This window comes from Xenopus laevis, chromosome 4S, assembly GCF_017654675.1.
Source record: "Xenopus laevis strain J_2021 chromosome 4S, Xenopus_laevis_v10.1, whole genome shotgun sequence".
Taxonomy (NCBI): domain Eukaryota; kingdom Metazoa; phylum Chordata; class Amphibia; order Anura; family Pipidae; genus Xenopus; species Xenopus laevis.
The window spans coordinates 56,627,331-56,649,486 of record NC_054378.1 but is presented as its reverse complement, the minus strand read 5'-3'; the positions used below and the strand labels follow the sequence as shown (position 1 = coordinate 56,649,486).

The 22,156-nt window shown below is 36.7% G+C and overlaps 1 protein-coding gene across 1 annotated transcript in view; it reads left to right on the top strand.

The window, feature by feature from the left end:
- fhod1.S (formin homology 2 domain containing 1 S homeolog) overlaps positions 1 to 22,156 on the top strand; it is a 92,114-nt gene that overhangs the window by 39,555 nt on the left and 30,403 nt on the right. Inside the window, exons 4-12 of the mRNA XM_018260652.2 lie at positions 1,366 to 1,433; positions 2,013 to 2,118; positions 4,039 to 4,133; positions 5,879 to 5,990; positions 7,244 to 7,338; positions 9,094 to 9,237; positions 9,924 to 10,282; positions 11,867 to 11,965; positions 21,183 to 21,328. Coding sequence (XP_018116141.1) covers positions 1,366 to 1,433; positions 2,013 to 2,118; positions 4,039 to 4,133; positions 5,879 to 5,990; positions 7,244 to 7,338; positions 9,094 to 9,237; positions 9,924 to 10,282; positions 11,867 to 11,965; positions 21,183 to 21,328 — 1,224 coding nt within the window. The remainder of the gene's footprint in view (positions 1 to 1,365; positions 1,434 to 2,012; positions 2,119 to 4,038; positions 4,134 to 5,878; positions 5,991 to 7,243; positions 7,339 to 9,093; positions 9,238 to 9,923; positions 10,283 to 11,866; positions 11,966 to 21,182; positions 21,329 to 22,156) is intronic.

Genomic DNA, 22,156 nt, shown 5'->3' with positions numbered 1-22,156 from the left:
TAAGTCCAGCGTAAGTATTGTTATTATACTTTCCCAAAATGATCCCCAAAACTACTATTCATAATAAACCTTTATACTGACTTGAGAGACAAACCAGGAATTAGAGGGTGGATCAATATTTTCCCACGCCCTAGCAATTGGAGTTCTTGTAGCAATAAAAAATGATAGGCTATAGTATAATGCTCCTCAGTCAGACTGTAGTAATCCCAATTAATTAAATTGAGACCTGTAAAAGCATACTGAGTTGATATCTCATACTGGCAAATTTCTAATATTGTCTTTAAAATATATTGTTTTGGGATATGACCACCAAATGTGCCAGCATTGTTATACATTTTAATTTAGGGTAAATTTTAACCTAAATATAGGTATTTTATTGTAATCATATGCTTTGGCATCAAAGCATACCAATAATAAATAGAGACTCGTTGATTTCATAATTTTAGTGTCAGCCAAAACAACTAATGTCTTCCAACAAAGATTAAAAAAACAAGCCCTAATATGTATATTAAATTTTGAGAAATCAATTAGCATCATCTTATAGATTTTAAAAGCGTTAATGTCACATGGCTTTTTGGTTTCAGATTGTATTGAGCTAAAAACTAAGGGTTTACACAAACGTCCTGCAAAAAAGCTGAGATTCCCAAACCCAAATATAAGATTAATTGCTTTACTAATACTTAATATTAACATTTTACAGCAGAACCAATATAAATCAAATTAGTCTGTCTATAAATGGAGAAATTAATGTGTAAGAAAACCAAGTAGTAATTAAGAGGTTCTTTTGTATGATTAAAGGAGAACTAAACGCTAAAAATTAGTAGAGCTAAAAATGCCATGTTTTATATACTGCACTTATTGCACCAGCCTAAAGTTTCAGCATCTCAATAGCAGCAATTATCCAGGACTTCAAACTTGTCACAGGGTGTCACAACTGTTGAGAAGCTAAGCTTAGGGGTCGTTGCAAATTATCAAGCAGACAATGAGGTTGGCCTGTAATATAAGCTGATGCTACAGGGCTAAATATTAAATTCTGATGCTAGTTGCACTGGTTTCTGTGCTGCCATGTAGTAATTATCCATATTAATTACTAATAAGCTGTATACTGTGACATTTAAATCCTATGTGTACTGTATATTTTGAGTAGGTCCCTAAGCTCAGTAACTGACAGCACCATGGAGCATTGTATCTGAATCAGATACAGGTAGAACCTGTGTATCTTACAATTCAGCTCTTTCAGCTAGTATTAAAAACAAACAACCAAAGGTCGCAAGAAAGATTGTAATTGTAATGTAATTGCAATGTTTATGACCACTTTAAAATTGAACATTTTAATAGCTAAATCCTTCTTATTTTTTCCTTCAGAAAAATTATACAATTCCAATGGGCCTGAACTGAGAAGGTCTCTCTTCTCTCTCAAGCAACTTTTTCAGGTGAGTCCAGGATTACTTTTTTCCTACTATGTTAGTGTGTAGTGATGGGCAAATAAATTCGAAGTGAAAACGATCGAATTGCTTGTTTTTAGTGAAAATGTTGGAATTGCTTGATTTTCCCGAGAAAACGTTTTGAATTGCTAGATTTTATAGTGAAAACGTTCAAATTGCTAAATTTTTTAGAGAAAAGTAATTGCTCGATTTTGTTGTGAAAACATTCGAATTGCTTGATATTTTCGTGAAAACATTCGAATTTCACGATTTTTCTGCAAACTTTTCCGATTTCATTTTTCGCCTTTTTTGTGATTTTTGCGGGAAATTCGTGAATTTTTCTGGAGAAATTCGCCCATCACTATTAGTGTGCATAAAATGTGGAATGTGTATCTAGCTAATAATTTGATGGCAATATTACATCGCTGTGCAGCAATGGAAACACAATAATTTTCATATACCTCATGTAATATATTTTTTATATTTGTTCAATAGAAATCTGCAAGAATTGTAAGCTATAATTGAAAATGCTGCTGTCTATGGTATTATCTTTTTTTTTTATATTTTATATCTCCCTGACTTCTACAGGAAGATAAGGATCTTGTTCCTGAGTTTGTCAACTCTGAGGGTTTAACATGTCTTATCAAAGTGGGTGCAGAAGCTGATCAGAACTATCAGAACTACATCCTTCGAGGTTTGCCATATTCTGTACAATATTTCTTTGATAACACCTCAGAAATGCTTTGTTATATACACGTTATGACACCGATCAGTTTCCAGTTGTCTGCTTTGAGTTCTTAAAGTTTACTGTGTGTTGGGAAATGCCACGCAAGTATTTGATCAGCTGAGGCTACAGTTAAAACCATAGTGGATCCAAGCAGGTCTCATTTCTCATGGTGTTTAAATGCTGCAAAAAAAATCTTCTGTTAAACTTAAGCCAAAGAAAAAGTTAGAAAAGCTAGAAAAAGTTCTTGGCATCTTACTAGCAGTATGAAAGAGTTGCTGAGATGTTGCTTTGGATTCTTTGCTTTGATAATTGATGTGGCTGCCCATATAGAAGAGATGCATGAAATGCAGAATTCACTGTGGGATTTGGACAAAACTCAAAAGCAGAATTTGTACAAATCCATAGTGGTTACTTGAACCAAATCAAACCCTAAATTGTCATGTAAATTTTTGGACCACCCTGGAAGGAGACACTTTTTTTCTCGTTTTAATTATTTTTAAACTTCTCTTATTTAAAATAGGGTTTGGTTCAGTATTTATTCAAATATTTGGTTGAGGCTTCAGTGTTCAGTCAAATATAAAATTAAAGCATTGCATGCATCTCTATGGTATAGTTTTGTTGATGTAAATCATGCAAAATGTTCTAGAAATATTTGTGCCCATTTTAATTAAACATTGGCCAATTAGTTGATATAAATTACTTTTTGTGTTTTTCTTCCTAACTAAAGCCCTAAAGCTAATTATGAGACAAAGGTGGAAGCTTCCCCTGTCATCAAAAGTTATTGTGTTAGAGAGGAAGGAATGAATCTGTGTTTGAAAGTCCTCCATTGTTTCCAGATCCTGCAGTGGGAAGATGAAGGGACACTTTATGAGAACAGGCTTCAGGCCAGCTAGTGACTTTTCTGTCTATTTCATGCTGAAAAATGAATAAACACTCCGCATATAAAATGGTCTAGATGTTAATTTGTCTCCACCATGAACGAGTATAAACTTTAGTTACTCTCCCACATTTTGCAAAGCCTGTGATTTCGTAATTGATTTAAAAAATGTTGCAAATTGGAGAAGACATAGTCAGGCTCAGTTAATGCTGGGCACCTTTGCCCTTGGTTGCTATCAGGGTCGGACTGGGCCAGCAGGATGATGGGAAAAAAACGGATGGGCCCCGACCCTCATGGGCCCCCGCAGGCCCAGACCTGCTCCCTGATCGGGCGAAACAAAAACAAAAATCTGTGCGTCGCGGTGCGCTGTTGTTTGCACATGTGCTGCTGTTTGCGGATGTGCAACGCGTGCTGCTGTTCACGTGTGTGCACAACGGCTCGGTTCGCATATGCGTGCAACAAGACAGTTCTTGCACATGCACATAGGGCCCATAAAGTTTAGAACCTGGTGGGCCCCAAATGCGCCAGTCCGACGCCTGTTTCTATGGGTTATTGCTCAGGTGATTATTTCCGCAGTGTTGGCAAATGAGTCCAGAGTGTCTGCAAATGGGTAAAACCCCAAGGATACCCTTGGTGCCAGTGCCTTTGATCTTATGTCACATATACCGTTTCCTCTGTTTTATGCAAATACCACCAGCACAACTGCAGTTGACATTAATGACTATTGCCATTGTGTATAGGGGCATGTGTTAAAAACACCCAAGTGTGATGTGCAGTGGCGTAACTAGATGTTACGCCCACAGCAAATTAATTTTAGGGTACCCAACATAACCAGAGGTTGTCTTTTCTTTACCAATATGTGTTGAAATTGCTCATTATTTAGGACCTTATGGGCCCCTATACCTCCTGCCCCCCCCCCTGCTCTGCTTCCTCTGTAGTTACGCCCTTGGTGATGTGAGCGTTAAGATTCTGGCTTGCATCTGCTAAAGGTCTGATTTTGTTTCCAACAGCTTTGAGTCAGATAATGCTGTTTGTCGATGGCATGAATGGTGTGATCAATCACAACGAGACAATTCAGTGGCTTTACACACTTTGTGGCAGTCAAGTGAGTTTCCTTCTTTTAAAGTCATAAATGATATATTATATAAAGTTATTATTTCATTATTATTATTATATTAATATATATTAGTATTATTATATACATTTTTATGTAAACTGCTCACAATATTTTGTGCATAAATACAAAAGCAGTATTATTCTCATGTATGTATGTATATATATATATATATATTTTCTGAGGGACAGTCCCAATTTTGACAGCTCAGCCTGCAGTCCCGGGTTTCTTACTGAAAAGTCTTCAGTTTCTCTTTGATGCACCAGAAAAAGTTTGTTACAAACTGTCTGAAGCTTTTAGCAGAGAGCCCAGAACACTGAGTAGCTGCACTTTGACACAATTTAAGATAAGCAAAGATACAAATGTAACTATTTAAAATAAGCATGTCTCTTGGGGAAACTGAGACTCATAGCTTAAAGGGCAATTTCAGCTTCATTAGCAAAACTCTTATAACACATAAAACATGGCCCTTAAGATCACAGAAATGCCAAATTTTGTAAAAATGGACATGGTAATTAGGGGTGCCTACAAAATGGGCGTGATCAAAACATTTTCACCACTGCCTTGTAAAAGCTGCCCATTCTGTAGACATCTTATTGGTCTATTGTGTTAGGTCCCTTCCAACAGCCTGCCCAACTGATAGCTTTGCTAAAACTGGCCAAATATCTATCAAACAGACTCGAAAATCCCATTGGGTGAGGAACGCATCAGCATATTGATGCAGTCCTCTCCAAATTGGTCACTGTAGGCACCATTATGATCTGATTGTGGCTTAGGGCTCCTGATAAGTCCTAGGGCTCCTGATAAGAAATAGCCTGATAGTGGCCAGGCTGGTTTAAATACACTTAGGTTTGCCACCTATCTGGTTTTGACCCGGACAGCCCGTTTTCTTTCAAGGGCTGTCTGGGTCCAACCTGCCAGCCCAGTTTTTCCAAGTTAGGAACACCAGGATTCCATGTGATTGACATTGTGATCGGCTGATCAGCATGTCATAGCTCCAACCCTGACATCATCAGCCTACCCCTAATACGCCATATTGTCATTGGCCGCCCCCATTACCTCACGTCCCTCCCAGAGTTACCCACAAGGAAAGGTGGCAACTCTAAATCCACTCATTTGGTAACCTTGTCAAACACTTGGATAATAAAACACATTTCCAGTATAATGTGAGTTTTACGAGGTTTTTGTGGGCTCCTTATATCCTCCTGTAGCCATATACCTTTAGCTGGCCATTAACGCAAAGACTTGACAGTATGAATCTCTGCTTCGTATGATTTTCGGGCCGTGTGTGGAGTGTACCGACATTTTACTTGCCATGGCGATCGGTCGTTCAGACGATCGGACAGGTTAGAAAATTTCTGTCGGCTACTGATAATATTTCTGCATGTATAGCCGATCTGACGATATCAGTGGGTGATTGTTAACAGCTTTTATCGGACCTAACTTTCGTACGATTGCTGTCAGGGACAGAACATAGTCTAATCTTTTCTTTTACTACCTTATTTGATCTGAATGGTTAGTGGCAGGTCAAGAGATGGCACTGAATGAACATTCGTCCGATATGAAGGTAAATCTGCACGTCTATGGCCAGCTTTAGGTAGCTCCCATCCCTTATTTATGTCACTGTTGAACCTGCTTGCACTTTATTCATTTATTATGGTAACCAGAGTTATTTGACTAAAGTGCTATTATAAGCTACAGATCATTTTGAAATAAAGTCTTCCATTTTTTTACAGTATCGACTGGTCGTAAAGACTGCTTTAAAGCTCCTGATTGTCTTTGTTGAATATACAGAGTCGAACGCTTCTGTTCTAATTAGAGCAGTAAACAATGTAGATAACAATCGGGGTAAGCAGTATTTTGCATTTTACAATTTGGGTGTTGCAAGCAGATTTTTTCCGGAACCTGTTTATTAAAGAAACATGTCAACTGTGTTTTTGTTGAGACATTTTGCTTTACCCAAAGTAAACACATAATTATAAGGGCGCAGTTTATTGTGGATGTGTATTCTGTGCATACAAGTGTTTTTATGTGTTTAAGTGTTTATTTTATACAATTACTGACTTAATATAATACAGTAATAACAGCTGCTCCGGTAAGCTTCATTGTCATTGTGAATTTTTACCATAGCCTTTATACCAAATGAATCTTTATTCACTACCAATCTTTAACTTGCCTCTAAAGGCAGTTAAAGAGATGGCAAAAAAATATCCTTTAAATTGTTACCTGTGCATGGTAACTAAAAAGTACCGGAGTTTGCAAAGACTATATTAAATTTATGCGAGGGAAAATTTTTTGCCAGAGGCATACAGTGTCGGACTGGGATACCAGGGGCCCACCAGAAAACCTTAGACCAGGGATCCCCAACCATTAGAACCCGTGAGCAACATTCAGAAGTAAAAGGAGTTGGGGAGCAACACTAGCATGAAAAATATCCCTGGGGTGCCAAATAGGGGCTGTGATTGGCCATTTAGCAGCCCCTATGCGTATTGTCAACCCACATTGAGGCTCTGTTTGGCAGTACAACTGTTTTTATACAACCAAAACTTGCCTCCAAGCCTAAAATTCAAAAATAAGCACCTGCTTTGATGCCACTGGGAGCAACATCCAAGGGGTTGGAGAGCAACATGTTGCTCGCGAGCTACTGGTTGGGGATCACTGCCTTAGACTAAGGGCCCACACTCCAAACTATCCTCTCCTCATTCAACCTCTTTATTCTCCTAGTCTCTTTTCTCTACATAATATACTCTATTCTTCCATTATTAAGCCTCTGTGTTCCCATAAAGAAGAAGAAGACCATGAAATAGGCCAATGGTTAGAAGTAAGAGGCCCATTGAGACCTGGGACCACCAGGAGTTTTCCTGGTATCCTGATGGACCAGTCCGACACTGGAGGCATACATTATTCTTAGATGATCACTGCATACTCCCTACTATACATAGTGATATGCAAAACCAAGTCAGCATTTAGGTTTCATGTTAGGATCATTTAAAAATGCATTTGCCTTTCAGTGGTAAATGTTAATTCAGTCAACATTTAAATGTTAAAATAAATATACCTTTTAGTGAAAGTCTTATACCTAAGTCATTTTTCCTGATCAGGCTGCAGTCCATGGTTAAATTTAATAGATATCCTGGAAGAAAAGAACGGGGCCGACTCAGAGCTGCTAGTTTTCACAATGACACTCATTAATAAGGTATGTAAGCACATTTATATCTGTTATGTTTATGAACATGATGTTTTTGTACACCATGGCACTTATGGATAAGGATATAGCAAACATCCTAGGAAATCGGCACTTTTAATCATTCAGAGAATTTTCCCTTATGCCAATACCTAGAATCTCCTTTGAGAAAGGGACAACATACTTGAAATCACCTCCTAATTACTGTATGATTGTGCACTTGCTGAATTTATAAAGATAAAAACAGTATAGTTCACGTGTAGGATTTTAGCATTTTTCACTGTTGGCTGTAATTTAATTTAGGTTAGTAATACTAAGGGCCAGGGCACACAGGCAGATTCAGGGAGATAAGTCACGAAATGCCTCCCCTGCCTTCCCGCTGCCTAAAATGGAAATCGCCGGCGGGATGGCAAGATTCGTTTTCCAAAGTCGCCTGAAGTTGCCTCACGAGGAAACGGTCTGTTCTTTTTTTCTACAATCAGCCTCTGTGTGGCTGGGCTGGTCTGCACTTGAGGACCAAATCTCTTGTTGGGCAAATAATTGGTTGGGCATCAGGTACCAAAATTAAACTAAGCTATATAGAACAAGGACAGTTTATGCCCAAATATTATATCTTAAAATAAATAGTGTAAACAATGCATACAGTAAATTTAAAAAAATATAAATATATTATTGCTGTTTAAAACTTTGAAGCCCATCCATTATTCCAAAATGGAATCATGCTCATATCTATGTCCTTTTAGTCAGATATCATGCTGTATATCATATCATGATGTATGGCCATCTTAGAAGTTTATATAATGATGTTCTCTAATTACACAGGGTGACGACAAATATATTTATGCCTTAGCCACATAAGAATCAAGAAAGCAAACACATGTGGAAGTTGTTTATTTAAAACATTTAACTACTTCCCACATGGAAAGGGCCAGTGTAATTTTATACAGACCTGTTTAGTGTTATGAACTTTATCTGGCATGACATAAAATCTAAAGCACATAGAAATGATAGCTCAAGGTCATGAGAACATCATGCTACAGAAATGAAAATGAGCCTGTCTGCATAAACTTCAAAACATCTTGCAATGATTACGCTGACCAGATAATCTTCCAAACACTTGTTACAGCAAGGATGAACAGACCTCCTTGCCTTCCTTGTGGCCTAATTGCATTTCAAATTGTTGTGGAAGGAGAGACCTTAAAATGTATTACTTTTCTTTCATTGTGTCTCCATGGCTTCAGCCTTGTGACAACCACTATTACCAATAATGTAATTGACTGTCTCCATGATTATATAAATATTTGGGAAATAATTTTAGCACAAGACACTTGTCACCTGATATATTACTGATGCAGATATAACAAGAATTGGCAGCTTCTTAGTTATGTTGGCATTCACACTAATAAAAATTGGACCATTCCAAATATTGACACTGAAAAATGGGGTGGTAAGCTGTAGAACAGAATGCAAACAATTTAATTTTATTTACTTGTAGGGTTTTCTTTCCAACATTCCAAGAGTGATAACAACAGATAAATTATAAAACGGTGAATAACATTTCATTGTCAAACAAAAGCATACAGTGTTACTATTTCTGGAGAACAAGGAGAGGCCTTGTTCTGTGCATAAGGAAGTTTTGGTTGGTTTTGGTTGGTTTTGGTGCTGCTGTGGTGGGCACCTGTTAATTGTTATAGCTATTTTCCTTGTGTCACCACTAGCTGATTATATTCTTCGGAATTTGCATGACTGTTGTTTGGCTTTCTGTAGACTCTTTCAGCACTTCCTGACCAGGACTCATTTTATGATGTTACTGACTGTCTGGAGCAGCAGGGAATGGAAAAGATCATTCAGCATCACATGAACAACAAAGCAACTGACCCAGACCTGAAACAGAAACTTGTACTGTATGAGGTAACTCCTTTCTCGCATTGTACATATAGTTTGAGCAGATCTTTAGTATCGTAAACTCAAAATGTTCCCATGTTGTCTGATAACATTAGTTTAATATTTTGTGTGGGCAAGTATTATGGCCTGTGCTCTCTTTAGTGTGGGAAATATTGTAAACAAAAATATGCAGTGTCTATAAAAAGTTTAGACCCTCTTTTGAGATGTTCTTCTTATTTATTCTGCCCTTTACTACAAGTGGAGAAGATCAAAGCTATGTGATATTGAAAAAATAATCTAACTGGGCATTGACTGAATCGGTGGAACATAAGATGGCAGCTGTTACTCCCAAGTTTTTTTCCTTGCCTTTTATAAAAACACATACTATGTCCCGTTTATAAAGCAATTTGTTTTGCTTGTACGTGACTAGAGGAGGATGTTGACTTGACTTGAATGAGAATCACAGATTTGTGACAGCACTTAGGAAGCTTATGCTCAAGACAATCTAATTTGAGTTTCATTTAAAATATCCAGTTAAGAATAATATAGGGTTCGGCCAAATCCGAATCCTGCTGAAAAACGCATCCCTTAAAATCGAATATCGAAATTTTTCATGTATTGTCCCTTTAAAAATTTGATTTTGACTATTCGCCATCTAAAACCAACATTATTTTTTCACTAACCTGGTGTCTTCTTTCTCTTGGAATAACCAGAGTGCATTGAAACAGGAGGATGAAGGTGTCGAGGAAGCATCTAAAACTTTCCGTAAAGAGCGTAGACGAAACCCTCTGGGTGTTGAAGAGGTACGACGCTCCAGACGCTCGCTTGGAAACAGTGCAGAAGTTTGGGCAAAGATCAACTCCACTTCTTCAGTGACAAAACCCCAGGATGAAAACAGTACTTCCCTAACCCCTGTGATCAATGAGTTCAGCCTACAAGTGCCTAAGTTCAGCGTTGTGCCACCATCTCCACCAAAACAGCTTGCAAAAGAAGAGCCACTGCCTTCTCTAGCGTACATAGATTCATACACAAAGGCAGATTGTTATGCTTCAAATGGGAATAAAACTGAACTGTAAGCATAATTCTATCTGAGCATGTTACTTCTATTACTGTTGGCAGCTTTTCACATTCATTTGCTAATGCAGTATTTTGAGATTCTACAGCCAGCTGTACACACTTTGCGAAGCACATTTACCTGTATTAGCATTGAAATTTTACGACTACTGTACCCACAGACAGGTAAATGAAGAGAGGACATAATAATATATGGGGGGCAGATTTATCAAGGTCGAATTGAAAATCGAATTTTTAAATTTGAATTATGAGGCAATTTTAGTGTACTTCGACTAGGGAATAGTCCAAATTCAAATAGAATTTGAAAAAAATTCGTAGGGATGCACTGAATCCACTATTTTGGATTCGGCCTAACCCCGAATCCTTCTCGAAAGATTTAGCCGAATACTGAGCCGAATCCTAATTTGCATATGCACGATTTCCCTCCCCACCCCTAATTTGCATATGCAAATTAGGATTCGGTTTGGCCGTGCAGAAGGGTTCGGCCAAATCCGAATCCTGCTGAAAAAGGCTGAATCCCGAACTGAATCCTGGATTCGTTGCATCCCTGAAAATTCGAATATCGAAATTTATCATGTACTGTCTTTTTAAAAATTCGACTTCGACTATTTGCCATCTAAAACTTGCCAAATTGCTGTTTTAGCCTATGGGGGACCTCCTAGAACCAATTTGGAGTCATTCGGTGGACTTTGAATCTAATTCGATCGAATTCATTCCGAATTTGATTCAAACGATTGAATACAGCCTATTCACCCAAAGTTAAAAAGTGTGATATTCTTTTTTAATAAATTTCGGTCGTTCTTTCTTTATTCGAATTTCGAGTTGATGGGAGTTTAAAATAACTCCCATCAACTCAAAATTTGACCCTTGATAAATCTACCCCATAGTGTTGCTAAAACATGCAACCCTAATTGGTAAGCACTATCAAAAAATATTCACTTAACATTTAATAGACAAGCATAATTTGACAACATCCTTTAAAAAACTATCCTTAACAGTGTCTACCTAAAATGATCACTCCAATATTTAGAATTAGTACAGTAAATATTCTGTCTATACATACATTTATTTATACTATTGCTACTACCTCTCTACATGCTTTTATATTTGTCAATTTATTATGGATATTTATTTGTATTTGATAAAAAACTGGCCTGTTAATCTGTTCATGAAATCCAGGTATGATTAAGGTTAATATTGTGACTTGATTTCAATCTGTAAATTGGGTGCCTGAGCTGAAACATATTTTAAGGTAATAGTGGATCTTCAACTACTGGCCCTAGCATTGTCTCACTTTTCTGGCATTTAAATTATTTGTTGATTAGATACCCCCAGTACCATAGATCAGTGACAGTAGTTGAAAGCTTCATACATGTATAATATCACTGCAATCTATAAATGTTCCCAAAATGTTAGTGATATTTTCAAGAGCCTACTACTGTATAAAGCATCAACCAGCTAATGCATACCAGTGTTCAGGAGAATTATGGAATGCAAAAATTCTTCCAAAGATGAGGAGATTTGTGCTACAATTATTAGAGCCAGCAACATATTATTCATACTATTTCTTGTTGATTTACAGATCTGCTGTTGAAAATGTCAGCACCTCCACATTATCCTTTTCCAACCCCACCCCAGAGTTGGATCAGTTGTCTAACATTGGTGACAGAAGTATATTTAAGTAAGTTTTACAGTTTAAATGCTTTGGGTATGAAAGCCAGCATTTTAAGACGCAATCTCTGTAACATTTGTAAATATGTGCTTGTTCCCATATACATGCATTAATACTTCTTCGAATCTCAGGCAACACTCACTCTGGAAACCCTCTATAACAGTGACAGATGGTTTGTTCCTCTGTCTCTGTGACATTACACTATAGCCCCACTTTAAGACACTTTAATTATTATATTTGTATGGTTAGTCTTTCCTTATCTCTGCCAGTGGGAGGGTTAGGTTAGCCTATGTCTAGTTAACTGCAGTTTTTTAATTTAACCACTAACTAGAATACAGCTGTCCCTTTTATGAGTGGTCAGAGAAGGGGGATGGGAGGAGAAGGGAAAAGCTTTGTTGTACGGGGAGTTACCACGGTAATGTCTGAGTTTTGATTTCCCATGCTTTTACTCTGGTAATCAGAGCATTCAAGGAAAAGAGATTTCTAATCAGACATGTCTCCATTTATGAAGGTGAGTGTGTGATATTTGTATGATATTTGGGCTACAAATTTTACTCTTGCTTTATGAACAGTTCAGAGTTCAGACATTATGGGGATATGTGTTCTCTACAGGAGAAAAATATAAATATATTGCCTGCCTTTTCTTGTGGATTTTTAGCTTGTCTGTTTTAAAAAAAAATATATGGGAGAGAAGGTTTTGTCATAAATATAGGAATATAAATAAGGGATTTACATGCAATCACAGTGACTGAACCACTAATTATATATTTTACTGAAAACAATTATCCATAATATGGTAAATCATGAATATGTTGCTTTTTCATGCTAGAATTATATTATTCTACTGCTTTTATAATCAGTAGTTTTTGAATAATGAGCCCACTATATAATACTGAGTTCAGCAGACTACTTTTTGTTATTTCAAACCTGTCTTTAGCTTCTCCACCAATGTTTGTTTTTTGGAAGTTCATCGTTTGATAAATGCATATCAGAAAAGAAATAAATTATACCGCAGATATTTCTCTTGAAATGGGAATCCCCTTCTGCATAGAAGAAAAGCGTTTCATGGCAAGAATATGCAAAATGACCAGTATCTAACTAGTGATTAGTAACAATAAGGCTTAGTACATTGTATACTGTATATAGATGTGATCGAAAATGCAGTGATAATCTGGATCAGTATATGTACTGTAACTTGTTAATGTAAACTAAAGTCCAGTTTATACATTACCGCAAGTGTAGTCACTTAAAGGTTTTAACTCATTGGTTACTACTAATATTTATAGATTATACTAAGGGGGTAAATTATTCCCTGTATATTTAACATAGAGGGTGCATTATTCACTCTGTGAAGTTCTTCATTTGTTATTTATGACCCTCGCCTTAGGTTTCATATAATTATTACCATTCTCATAAATAAATATTCACAGTGTTGTTAGTCCATCATCTAGCTAGGCTTAAAATTAAGCTTTATCACAAGCAATTACATCTCAGCAATATCTGTGGCCTGTCTGACGCACCATTGCCATTCTAAGCAATTCACAATTAAGATAGCCTTCGCAAACAGTTCTGTGATGTCATTTGAATTGAAATGTTCTGTGGTCTTAAAGCATAATATATGTCCTATAATAACTCAACCTGAAAAATGTAATTAGTAAGCACTGCATAGTTTCATTTACAAAATATCAAGGGCCTGCATAGACACCTGCACACATACACTATGGGGCAGATTTATTAAGGGTCGAAGAAAAAATTTGAATTTTCGAGAAAAAAATTTTTGTCAAAACTCGAATTTCGAATTGTGAATTATCCAAACTCGATTCGATTTTTAATTAAAATTTCAAGACTATTTGCCGCATAAAACCTGTCAAATTACTGTATAAGTCAATGGGAGAGGTCCAGGGATTAATTTGGTGAAGTTTGCAGCCTTCTTGACATTCAAGTTTTTTTCAATTCAATTACAGTTTTCGGGTAGATTCAGTTCTTCCGAACTGAGAAAATTAGATTTTATTAATACATTTGGATTGGTTGAATTTAGAATTTATGGGAGTTTATTGGAGTTTTAAAAAACTCACATGAATTTGAAATTCGACGCTTGATAAATGTGCCTCCCCGTCAAATGGAAGAGGCAACATATGGGAGTACCTCAGCATGGACTTCTGGATCCAGTGTCGGACTGGCCCACCGTGATACCAGGAAAACTCCTGGTGGGCCCAGGTGTCAGTGGGCCTCTTACTTCTGACCATTTGGTTATTCCCTATTTCTTAGGCTTAATAATGGAAGAATAGAGTATAGTAGGTAGATTTAAAAGACTATGAGAATAAAGAGGTTAAGTGAGGAGAGGAAAAATAATAGTTTAGAAAGTGGGCCCATGGTCTGAGGTTTTCTGGTGGGCCCCTGGCATCCCAGTCCGACACTGTCTGGATCCGCTATTTATAGTATATCTGTACTGTTCATTGAACTTCTGGAAGTAGCTTCAGTCTCAGATAGGGTTGCCACCTTTTCTAAAAAAAATGTTACCGGCCGGTGGGGGCGGGAACAAAAGGGGGCGGTCCATGACGCAAAAGGGGGCTGAGCCACTCACAGTGCTGTAAAATGGCGGCGGAGCAACACACGCGATGGCCAGAAGCCTGAAAAAAACCCTGTAAGTTCTGAGCGAATTGGGGGCGGGCCAAGGGCTTTTTAAAAGTGTATTATAAATTACCTGCAAATTTGTAATACCGGCCCGGCCTTGGCAGGTGTTTTACTGGCTAGGCCGGTAAAAAACTGGCTGGGTGGCAACCTTAGTCTCAGGCACACCTTTCAGATGTCATGGGTTTTGCAAAAATTGAAAGCAACATTAAACTGGAGAATAAAAATGAAATATGAAATTATTTAAACAGTCAGTTTGAAATATTAAGTTTTGATGAAAGTCTTCCTCTATATTCTCTGCTCAAAACTTTTTTCTTACTTCTTTTTCAAACTCTTCTCTTTGCAGACTTCACCAAACAGAATTTGTTTGGTAAGTGGTTTTTCTAAGCACTAACAAACTGAGCCTATCTTGATCTCAGCTCTATTGCTGTCTGTTCCCTTAGTATCAGTTTGCCTTTAACCAGTAAGTTAACCATGACGGTTTAATGGATACATGTTAATTGTAGTATTTATTTTCTTAACATCATAAACAGCTACTTTTTTTCTTTTAATTCTCAGCAGCCCCACGCATTTTCTGTTGTTTTGTTTAACTTTTTTGTCAGTTACTTACATAATGTATGTATAACACATTGTTTGAACTATAGTGTGATTCGTTTTCATTTTTGGCATTGACTATCTTTATAAGCTTTAACACTATTGTGTTATAACTTTGCATGTTGTTGTAATCTCTAACACAGTCCTATATTTCTCTTGTTTTTTTAACTGCATTTTTTTAAAAAGAATATAATGAAATATAATGTAGATAATCTTATGTATAAATAGGTTATATTCTTCTTTTAATATTTATATTATCGTAATAGTAAAATTTAAGAGCATTACACTGTATGTCCTCTGTGATTCATTTTCTCCTTGCTGGGCAACAAAACATCACCGGCGCTGGAAAATATCTTTTCATTTCTGTGAGTGTAGATTGTGACTTTAACTGGTGGCGATTCACACTGACAATAGAAATGTATTGTAGGAAGAGATTAAGCACAGACAACATGTGCCATTACCCTAAAAGGTGTTATCTTGACAGTCCCTGGCCTCTCATAATACTATTCGTTCTTTGTCCCTGGCCTCTCATAATACTATTCGTTCTTTTGAAATGAAGTTCCCAGTGGCACAATGATTTGTGCTGTTGTCTTTAACCATTTAGGTTCTAGGTGCAATCCTAACTAGGGCACTATCTGCAAGGTGTTTGTATGTTTTCCTTGTGATTGTGTGGGCTGCGTCTGGGTATTTCGATTTTTTTTCCAGCAGGTTAATTGACATCTGATTATAACTGACCTTAGTGCGTGTTAGGGTCAGGCCACATGAGCAGATTCGGGGATATAAGTCGCAGCGACAAATCTTCTCTTCTTCGGGGCGACAATCTTTTTCTCAACTTTTGGCGACTTCGGAAAACGAATTGCCACGTGTGCCTTCCCCCAGGCGATTTTCATTTTTCAAATCTCTGGTCCTAGTCGCTGGGCAACTAATCTCCCCGAATCTGCTCGTGTGGCCAGACCCTTAATGGCATAAGCGTCATTGGAAAGTATTCTTTTTGGATTACTATATTGCACCAATCCAGTGACTTGTGTTTTAGGACCAGAGATTGGATCATGGCATAATTATATTATTTTGAGATGTTGAACTGAGTTATTAGCAACCCAGATTATTTTTTAAACAATCAAAACAAAACAAACATTAGCTACTAATTTAGCTAAAAACTAAAAATTAATTTAAAAAAATTAATTAACCCTCGATATTCGACCATCGAAGTAAAATCCATTGACTTCCAATATCAAAGTAGAAGGATTTACCTTATTTCGTGCGATTGAACGATCAAAGGAAAAATCGCTAGATCGAACGATTAAATCCTTCTAATCGAACGATTCGAAGGATTTTAATCCATCGATCGAACGATTTTCCTTAGATCCCATATTGGCTAGAAAGCCTATGGGGACCTTCCCCATAGGCTAACATTGATGCTCGGTGGGTTTTAGGTGGTGAAGTAGGTGGTTGAAGTTTTTTTTAAAAAGACAGTGATTCGACTATCGAATAGTCAAACAATTTTTAGTTCGATTCGAAGTTGTAGTCGAAGGTCGAAGTAGCCAATTCGATGGTCGAAGTAGCCGAAAAAATACTTTGAAATTCCAAGTATTTTTTATTCTAATCCTTCAGTCGAGCTAAGTAAATGTGCCCCATGGTGTTGCTTTTACATGGTGCTAAAAATTAATATTATCTTTAAAAATAACCCCTTTATTGGAGCTCCCTATAAATGTTCTCTGGTCTCTGTCTTTGATTCAATTGAGGGGTGGGCATGTCCTAACGGTCCCGACCAGAAGCACAGTAGAAGGGGGACAGACAATCACAGCCCTGCAGTCACACAAGCACAGACAGGCTTCAGTTCCCTATCAGGTCATGCTAGCTGCTGATTGGTTCCTGTCCTACAATGCAGTGAGCCGCCGGCTCCCCTGCACAGCCTGGGAATTCAGGGAGCAGAAAGTGGAAGCGAAGGAGGGATTATTAAGGTTTTTGCAGAAATATTCAATAAATCAGCCTGAAACACTACTTTTTAAAGCACAATTCTTCTATATCTAAATGAGTATAATGCACTGGTACGTTCTTATTTTTTACTCAATATGTCTCCTTTAAGAATGTGCTGACATCCAAACTCTCCCTTTTTTTTGCTGTTGCTTTTTAATGAATTTATAAAACCATTCCAGTACATATTGCAAAAGTTATTTTGTCAATGTGTTCTAGGTGTGTGAAGTGTGAATATTGCATGAGTTTGTTACTTTTGGTGTGATTGAAAAGCACTGTGACCTCAGGTCATGCAAAGTTCACTTATTGACTAATGAATTCTTCCCACAACCCTAAGAAGAATAGTAATTTTTGTGATGATAAACCCATTCTCAACAAAATTTAGTAAGTAGTCTGAAAATGTATGCAAATTTGATCTAACCTGAAGCATACAAATAACATATTGCAAAACATTTAGCTAAGGAATTCTTAAGATGATTTGAGACAAAAAAAATTACTCATCATTATCCACAGCAATACATTGTAATCTCCTCCTGCAACAGAAATTACAAAGTAAGGTGCCTAACTGCTTCTTAACCACTTTTTCGGGTTGCACAGCTTAGAAAACGTTAAGGAAAAGTTGGTACTATTGACCATTCGATAGTACTGTCGACCAGTCGAAGTACTGTCTCTTTAAAAAAAAAGTTCGACCCCCTAGTTCGCCACCTAAAAGCTACCAAAGTCAATGTTAGCCTATGGGGAAGTTCCCCATAGGCTTTGCTATCTTTTTTAGGTTGAAGAAAAATCGTTCGATCGATGGATTAAAATCGATCGAACAAATTGTGCTAAATCCTTCGACTTCGATATTCGAAGTCGAAGGATTTCAATTCGACAGTCGAATATCGAGGGTTAATTAACCCTCGATATTCGACCTTAAGTAAATTGTCCCCGTAGAGTAGGATTAAACCCCTCACCCTTCCAAAATGTCATATACATGAGCAATTGCGACACTATCACTATATCTAAAAATTCAAGATTTACTTCAAGTAAAAGTTGTCGAGGGACTGTAGAAGACAATAGAAGTTGCTCTAATCCTATTGGACCATTTGGACATAGTAAGTTAGGTTGAAAAATGACACACGTCCATCAAGTTCAACCTTTTAGCTCTATTTTAACCTGCCTAACTGCTATTTGATTTACCAATGAGAATTTTAGAGGTTTCTGGTTTTTGTTTCTCAAAAGTCGCCCAAAAAAGTCTAATTTTTAGATTGTCTTCTGTTTTTTTTCCCGGATTGTTCATCGCTTTTTTTAGTTCAAACTTTTTATAAATGGAACTTTTAATAAATTCAATGGCAGTCATTGTTTCAAAAACCTCTAAAACCAAGACCTTTAATACATGCAAGCCTCCACATGTATGTTCCAAACATTTTTGTTTTTAAAGGGTAAATGTATTTTTGTTGCTTTAGCCCACATAAAATGCAGTAAATGTGTTAATTTTGCAGTATCCACATGGATTGCCATAAAAGTTTGTATGCACTATTGTGATTTTTGTGTGTCTATGTACCAGATACTTTAGTAACCCTTGGTACCTAATGCCATGTGGGGAGGCAACATGAGTGTTTTGATGTGTTTTTTTTTTCTTTTAGATTGTTCATACATTTTTATGAAAACAATTGGTAAAGCAAAGTTTTCCAGTATGGTACTTTGAAGTAAAGAGACATTTACCCATTTTTTATTTATAAGAATGTATACTTTTCAAAAATCTATGGTTTCCTGGGTTAAAATTACTGTTAGATTATTTTTTTTTTGGCTTTGGAATTTAAAGTATGCTGATTTCTGCTGTGATGCTTTAATAATTTACTATGTTACTATCAATAGAGGTCATAAATCTCCATAAAACTATACTTAACTGATATTGTCACATTTGGGAGACATGGGACTTTCCAAATCAACTGGATTTTGCACATACAATAAAACTGGTATATATATATATATATATAAATATATATATATATATATATATATATATATATATATATATATATACATTTTTTATTTTGCACAATCTATTTGCCCAGTTTTTATTTGTACACTGAACTGTTCCTTTAAGAAGAACATGTTATTATTTTGGCAGAATATGTAACTGTTTAGGTAAAACATCTACTGCCTGCCAGGGTGCGCTGAAACATTAATGCAGTGTGTGAGAGAGCCCTGGAGCCATCTGTGCATTTAAGCATGTAGCCATTTATTATCATCCCTAAAGTTGGAAGGATGCCAAAGTGTTCCAAGTTTCAAATACAAATATTCCCAACAAAAACAGTCAGCATGAGTTTTATAGCTGTGCTTTAGATTATAGAAAGTGTGATAATACAATTTTGTTTTAAAGAAAAAACTTTTTATGAATGCATGGGAAAGATAATTTCTGTTACCTACAGCTCTGCTGTTTTAGGCAAGATAACTGTTTCAGAAGTGCTGTTATGCAAAATGTTTCTTTAATTCCTTTAGGAATAGGATCCAAGCTTCTTCACTTTGCACGTACCTTATGCCCACAGACAACATCAAACATTCCAGTGTTGTCCAGTTTTTCCATAAAGTGGTCTGATTTTAGACATGCCACTTGTTACCAGACAGACAATAAAAGAACAATCTCACACTAAGAAGCCTATCTAGTTGGCACTCCCAATTGTCTGCATTAGGATCCTGCAGTCAGGAATTCCACACATTTTTTTCATTGTTACATTTCTTTAGAAAATTAACATTGACATAATAGAAACATATCTACTTGTGTGTCATTAGTCTTGTGAACAGCAAACCCCATGGTGGCCATAAATAATTTTTAAAACGTTTATTATTCTTGTATTCCAAACATTTACAACCAGATGATACAAAGGGGAAATTATAGAAGGAATAGAAAGTAACAGAGCAAATTATGTACATATATCCAACAGAATAATTTAAAATAATAGGTTGCTCAAGTGCAATTTCCATCTGGGAAAGTTTGCTGGGCATGACTTCTCAGCTGAGACAATTAATATGGTATGCAGAAAAAGATTACCCTAGCAAATATACATTAGCTTTCATTGTTTTAATTGCACTTGAACCATTTAAGCTTCTTTTAATACTGTTATGATTTTGTTCAATGTTTCAGGTTTATTACTAAATTTATATCTTTTGAAAGGGCAGTAATGTTAAAGACTGCAATATGTCTATATATAACAAAAAGAGCAGAGTTTCTAAAGACGTTGTAGGACTATCTACAGTTATTGTCTGTGTGTGTAAAAAAGTATACTGGTATGGGAACAGTTATCCACGATGCTTGGGACCTGGGGCTTTTCGGATAACGGATCTTTCCATAATTTGGATCTTCATACCTTAAGTCTACTTAAAGATAATTTAAACATTAAATAATCCCAATCGGCTGGTTTTGCTTCCAATAAGGATTAATTATATTTTAGTTGGGATCAAGTACAAGGTAGTGTTTTATTATTACAGAGAAAAGGGAAATCATTTTTTAAAATTTTTCATTATTTGGATATAATGGAATCTATAGGAGACAGCCTTTCCATAAATCAGAACTTTCTGGATAATGGGTTTCCAGATCACGGACCCTATACCTGTATATTTATAATATCTCTCTCTATCTCTCAACACACAAACACACAAAAATGTATAACAATCATAATGTTTTTTAATGGTTAGGGAAAATTGTGGGTGTGATTGACATAAAACTAAATACAGTAAAACTCTAATTTTTACATTTTTAGGGAGACCAGAAATAATAGTGTAAACTCCAAACTTAAAACCAGGGAATGTATCTCCCTATTTAGATCACTTCATATGCTGATTCAATGGTTTCAACCTATAATTTATAAAGTAATTTGTGTAGTCAACCCCATAAGCAAACATCAGTGGTAAAAACAGAATCTCTGTGTCTCTCAATAGCCATTAAACTGTGGGATTGCCACCCGAAGCTGAATAATTTAATATTTTCAGACAGTGTAATGAGCTTGGAGGAATTCTCAAGTGTAGGTTCTCTTTTTACTTGCAGAAGCAGGTTTTTGGAAAACTTGGCTGCCACTGAACTGGAGAAAATATCAGCCTTGTCCAAGGGCAGACAAGATGTATTGGCGGAGGCTGTGCGTAGTGGAGGGGATTTGTGTGAAGAAGCCATGTCTCCTAGCCAACAGGAAGAAGGTACATGCTTAACTCCAGTAGTACGATATTCATTATTTGCATAAATCCCTGACTCTAAGGAAAAAACTTTGTGCCACATGTGAAAAAGAACGTTCAATATTTTCTACTTCATACGTTGCTATTAAATACTGTATGTGTATGAACGCTAATGTCTAATTATAAGGCACAATATCCAATGCAAAATATTACTTTGCCAAACAGTAACAATCTCTTTTACTGCTTAGCAATGTGTAATTGAGGTTTTTCTGTTCCACGGGTCTAATGACAATTAAAAGGGTTATAAATTAAGAAAGTATTGGCATCTAAATATAACTATCTGATATATCAAGTAACGTAAAGCTGAGTAAGAGATTAGTCACCCGGCAACAAATCTCCTCTTCTTCGGGGCGACTAATCTCCCCGAACTTCCTCCCCTGCTTTTCCGCCGGCTAGAATGAAAATCAATGGCGGGATGGCACTCGAAGTGATTCATTTTCTGAAACCGCCCGAAGTTTCTTCCTGAGGCAAATTCGGGTGACTTCGGAAAACGAAGCGACCCGAGTGCCATCCTGTCGCCGATTTTTATTCTAGCTGGCGGGAAGGCAGTTTGGGGAGATTGGTCACCCCGAAGAAGGGGAGATTTGTCGCCGGTTGACTAATCTCCCCTAATTGCAGCGTGTGTCTCTGCCCTTAGAATAAGGCAGAAGTGTTCCATCAAAAGAAGGCTTCAAAGAATCCCACAGAATCCTTCTCAGACCAGAGCTAAAGAAATGTACTGTAAAAACCTGGTGACAATGAAAGGGCTAAAAAATTAGCTTACTTCCTTGCTTACTTTGATAGACAGGCATA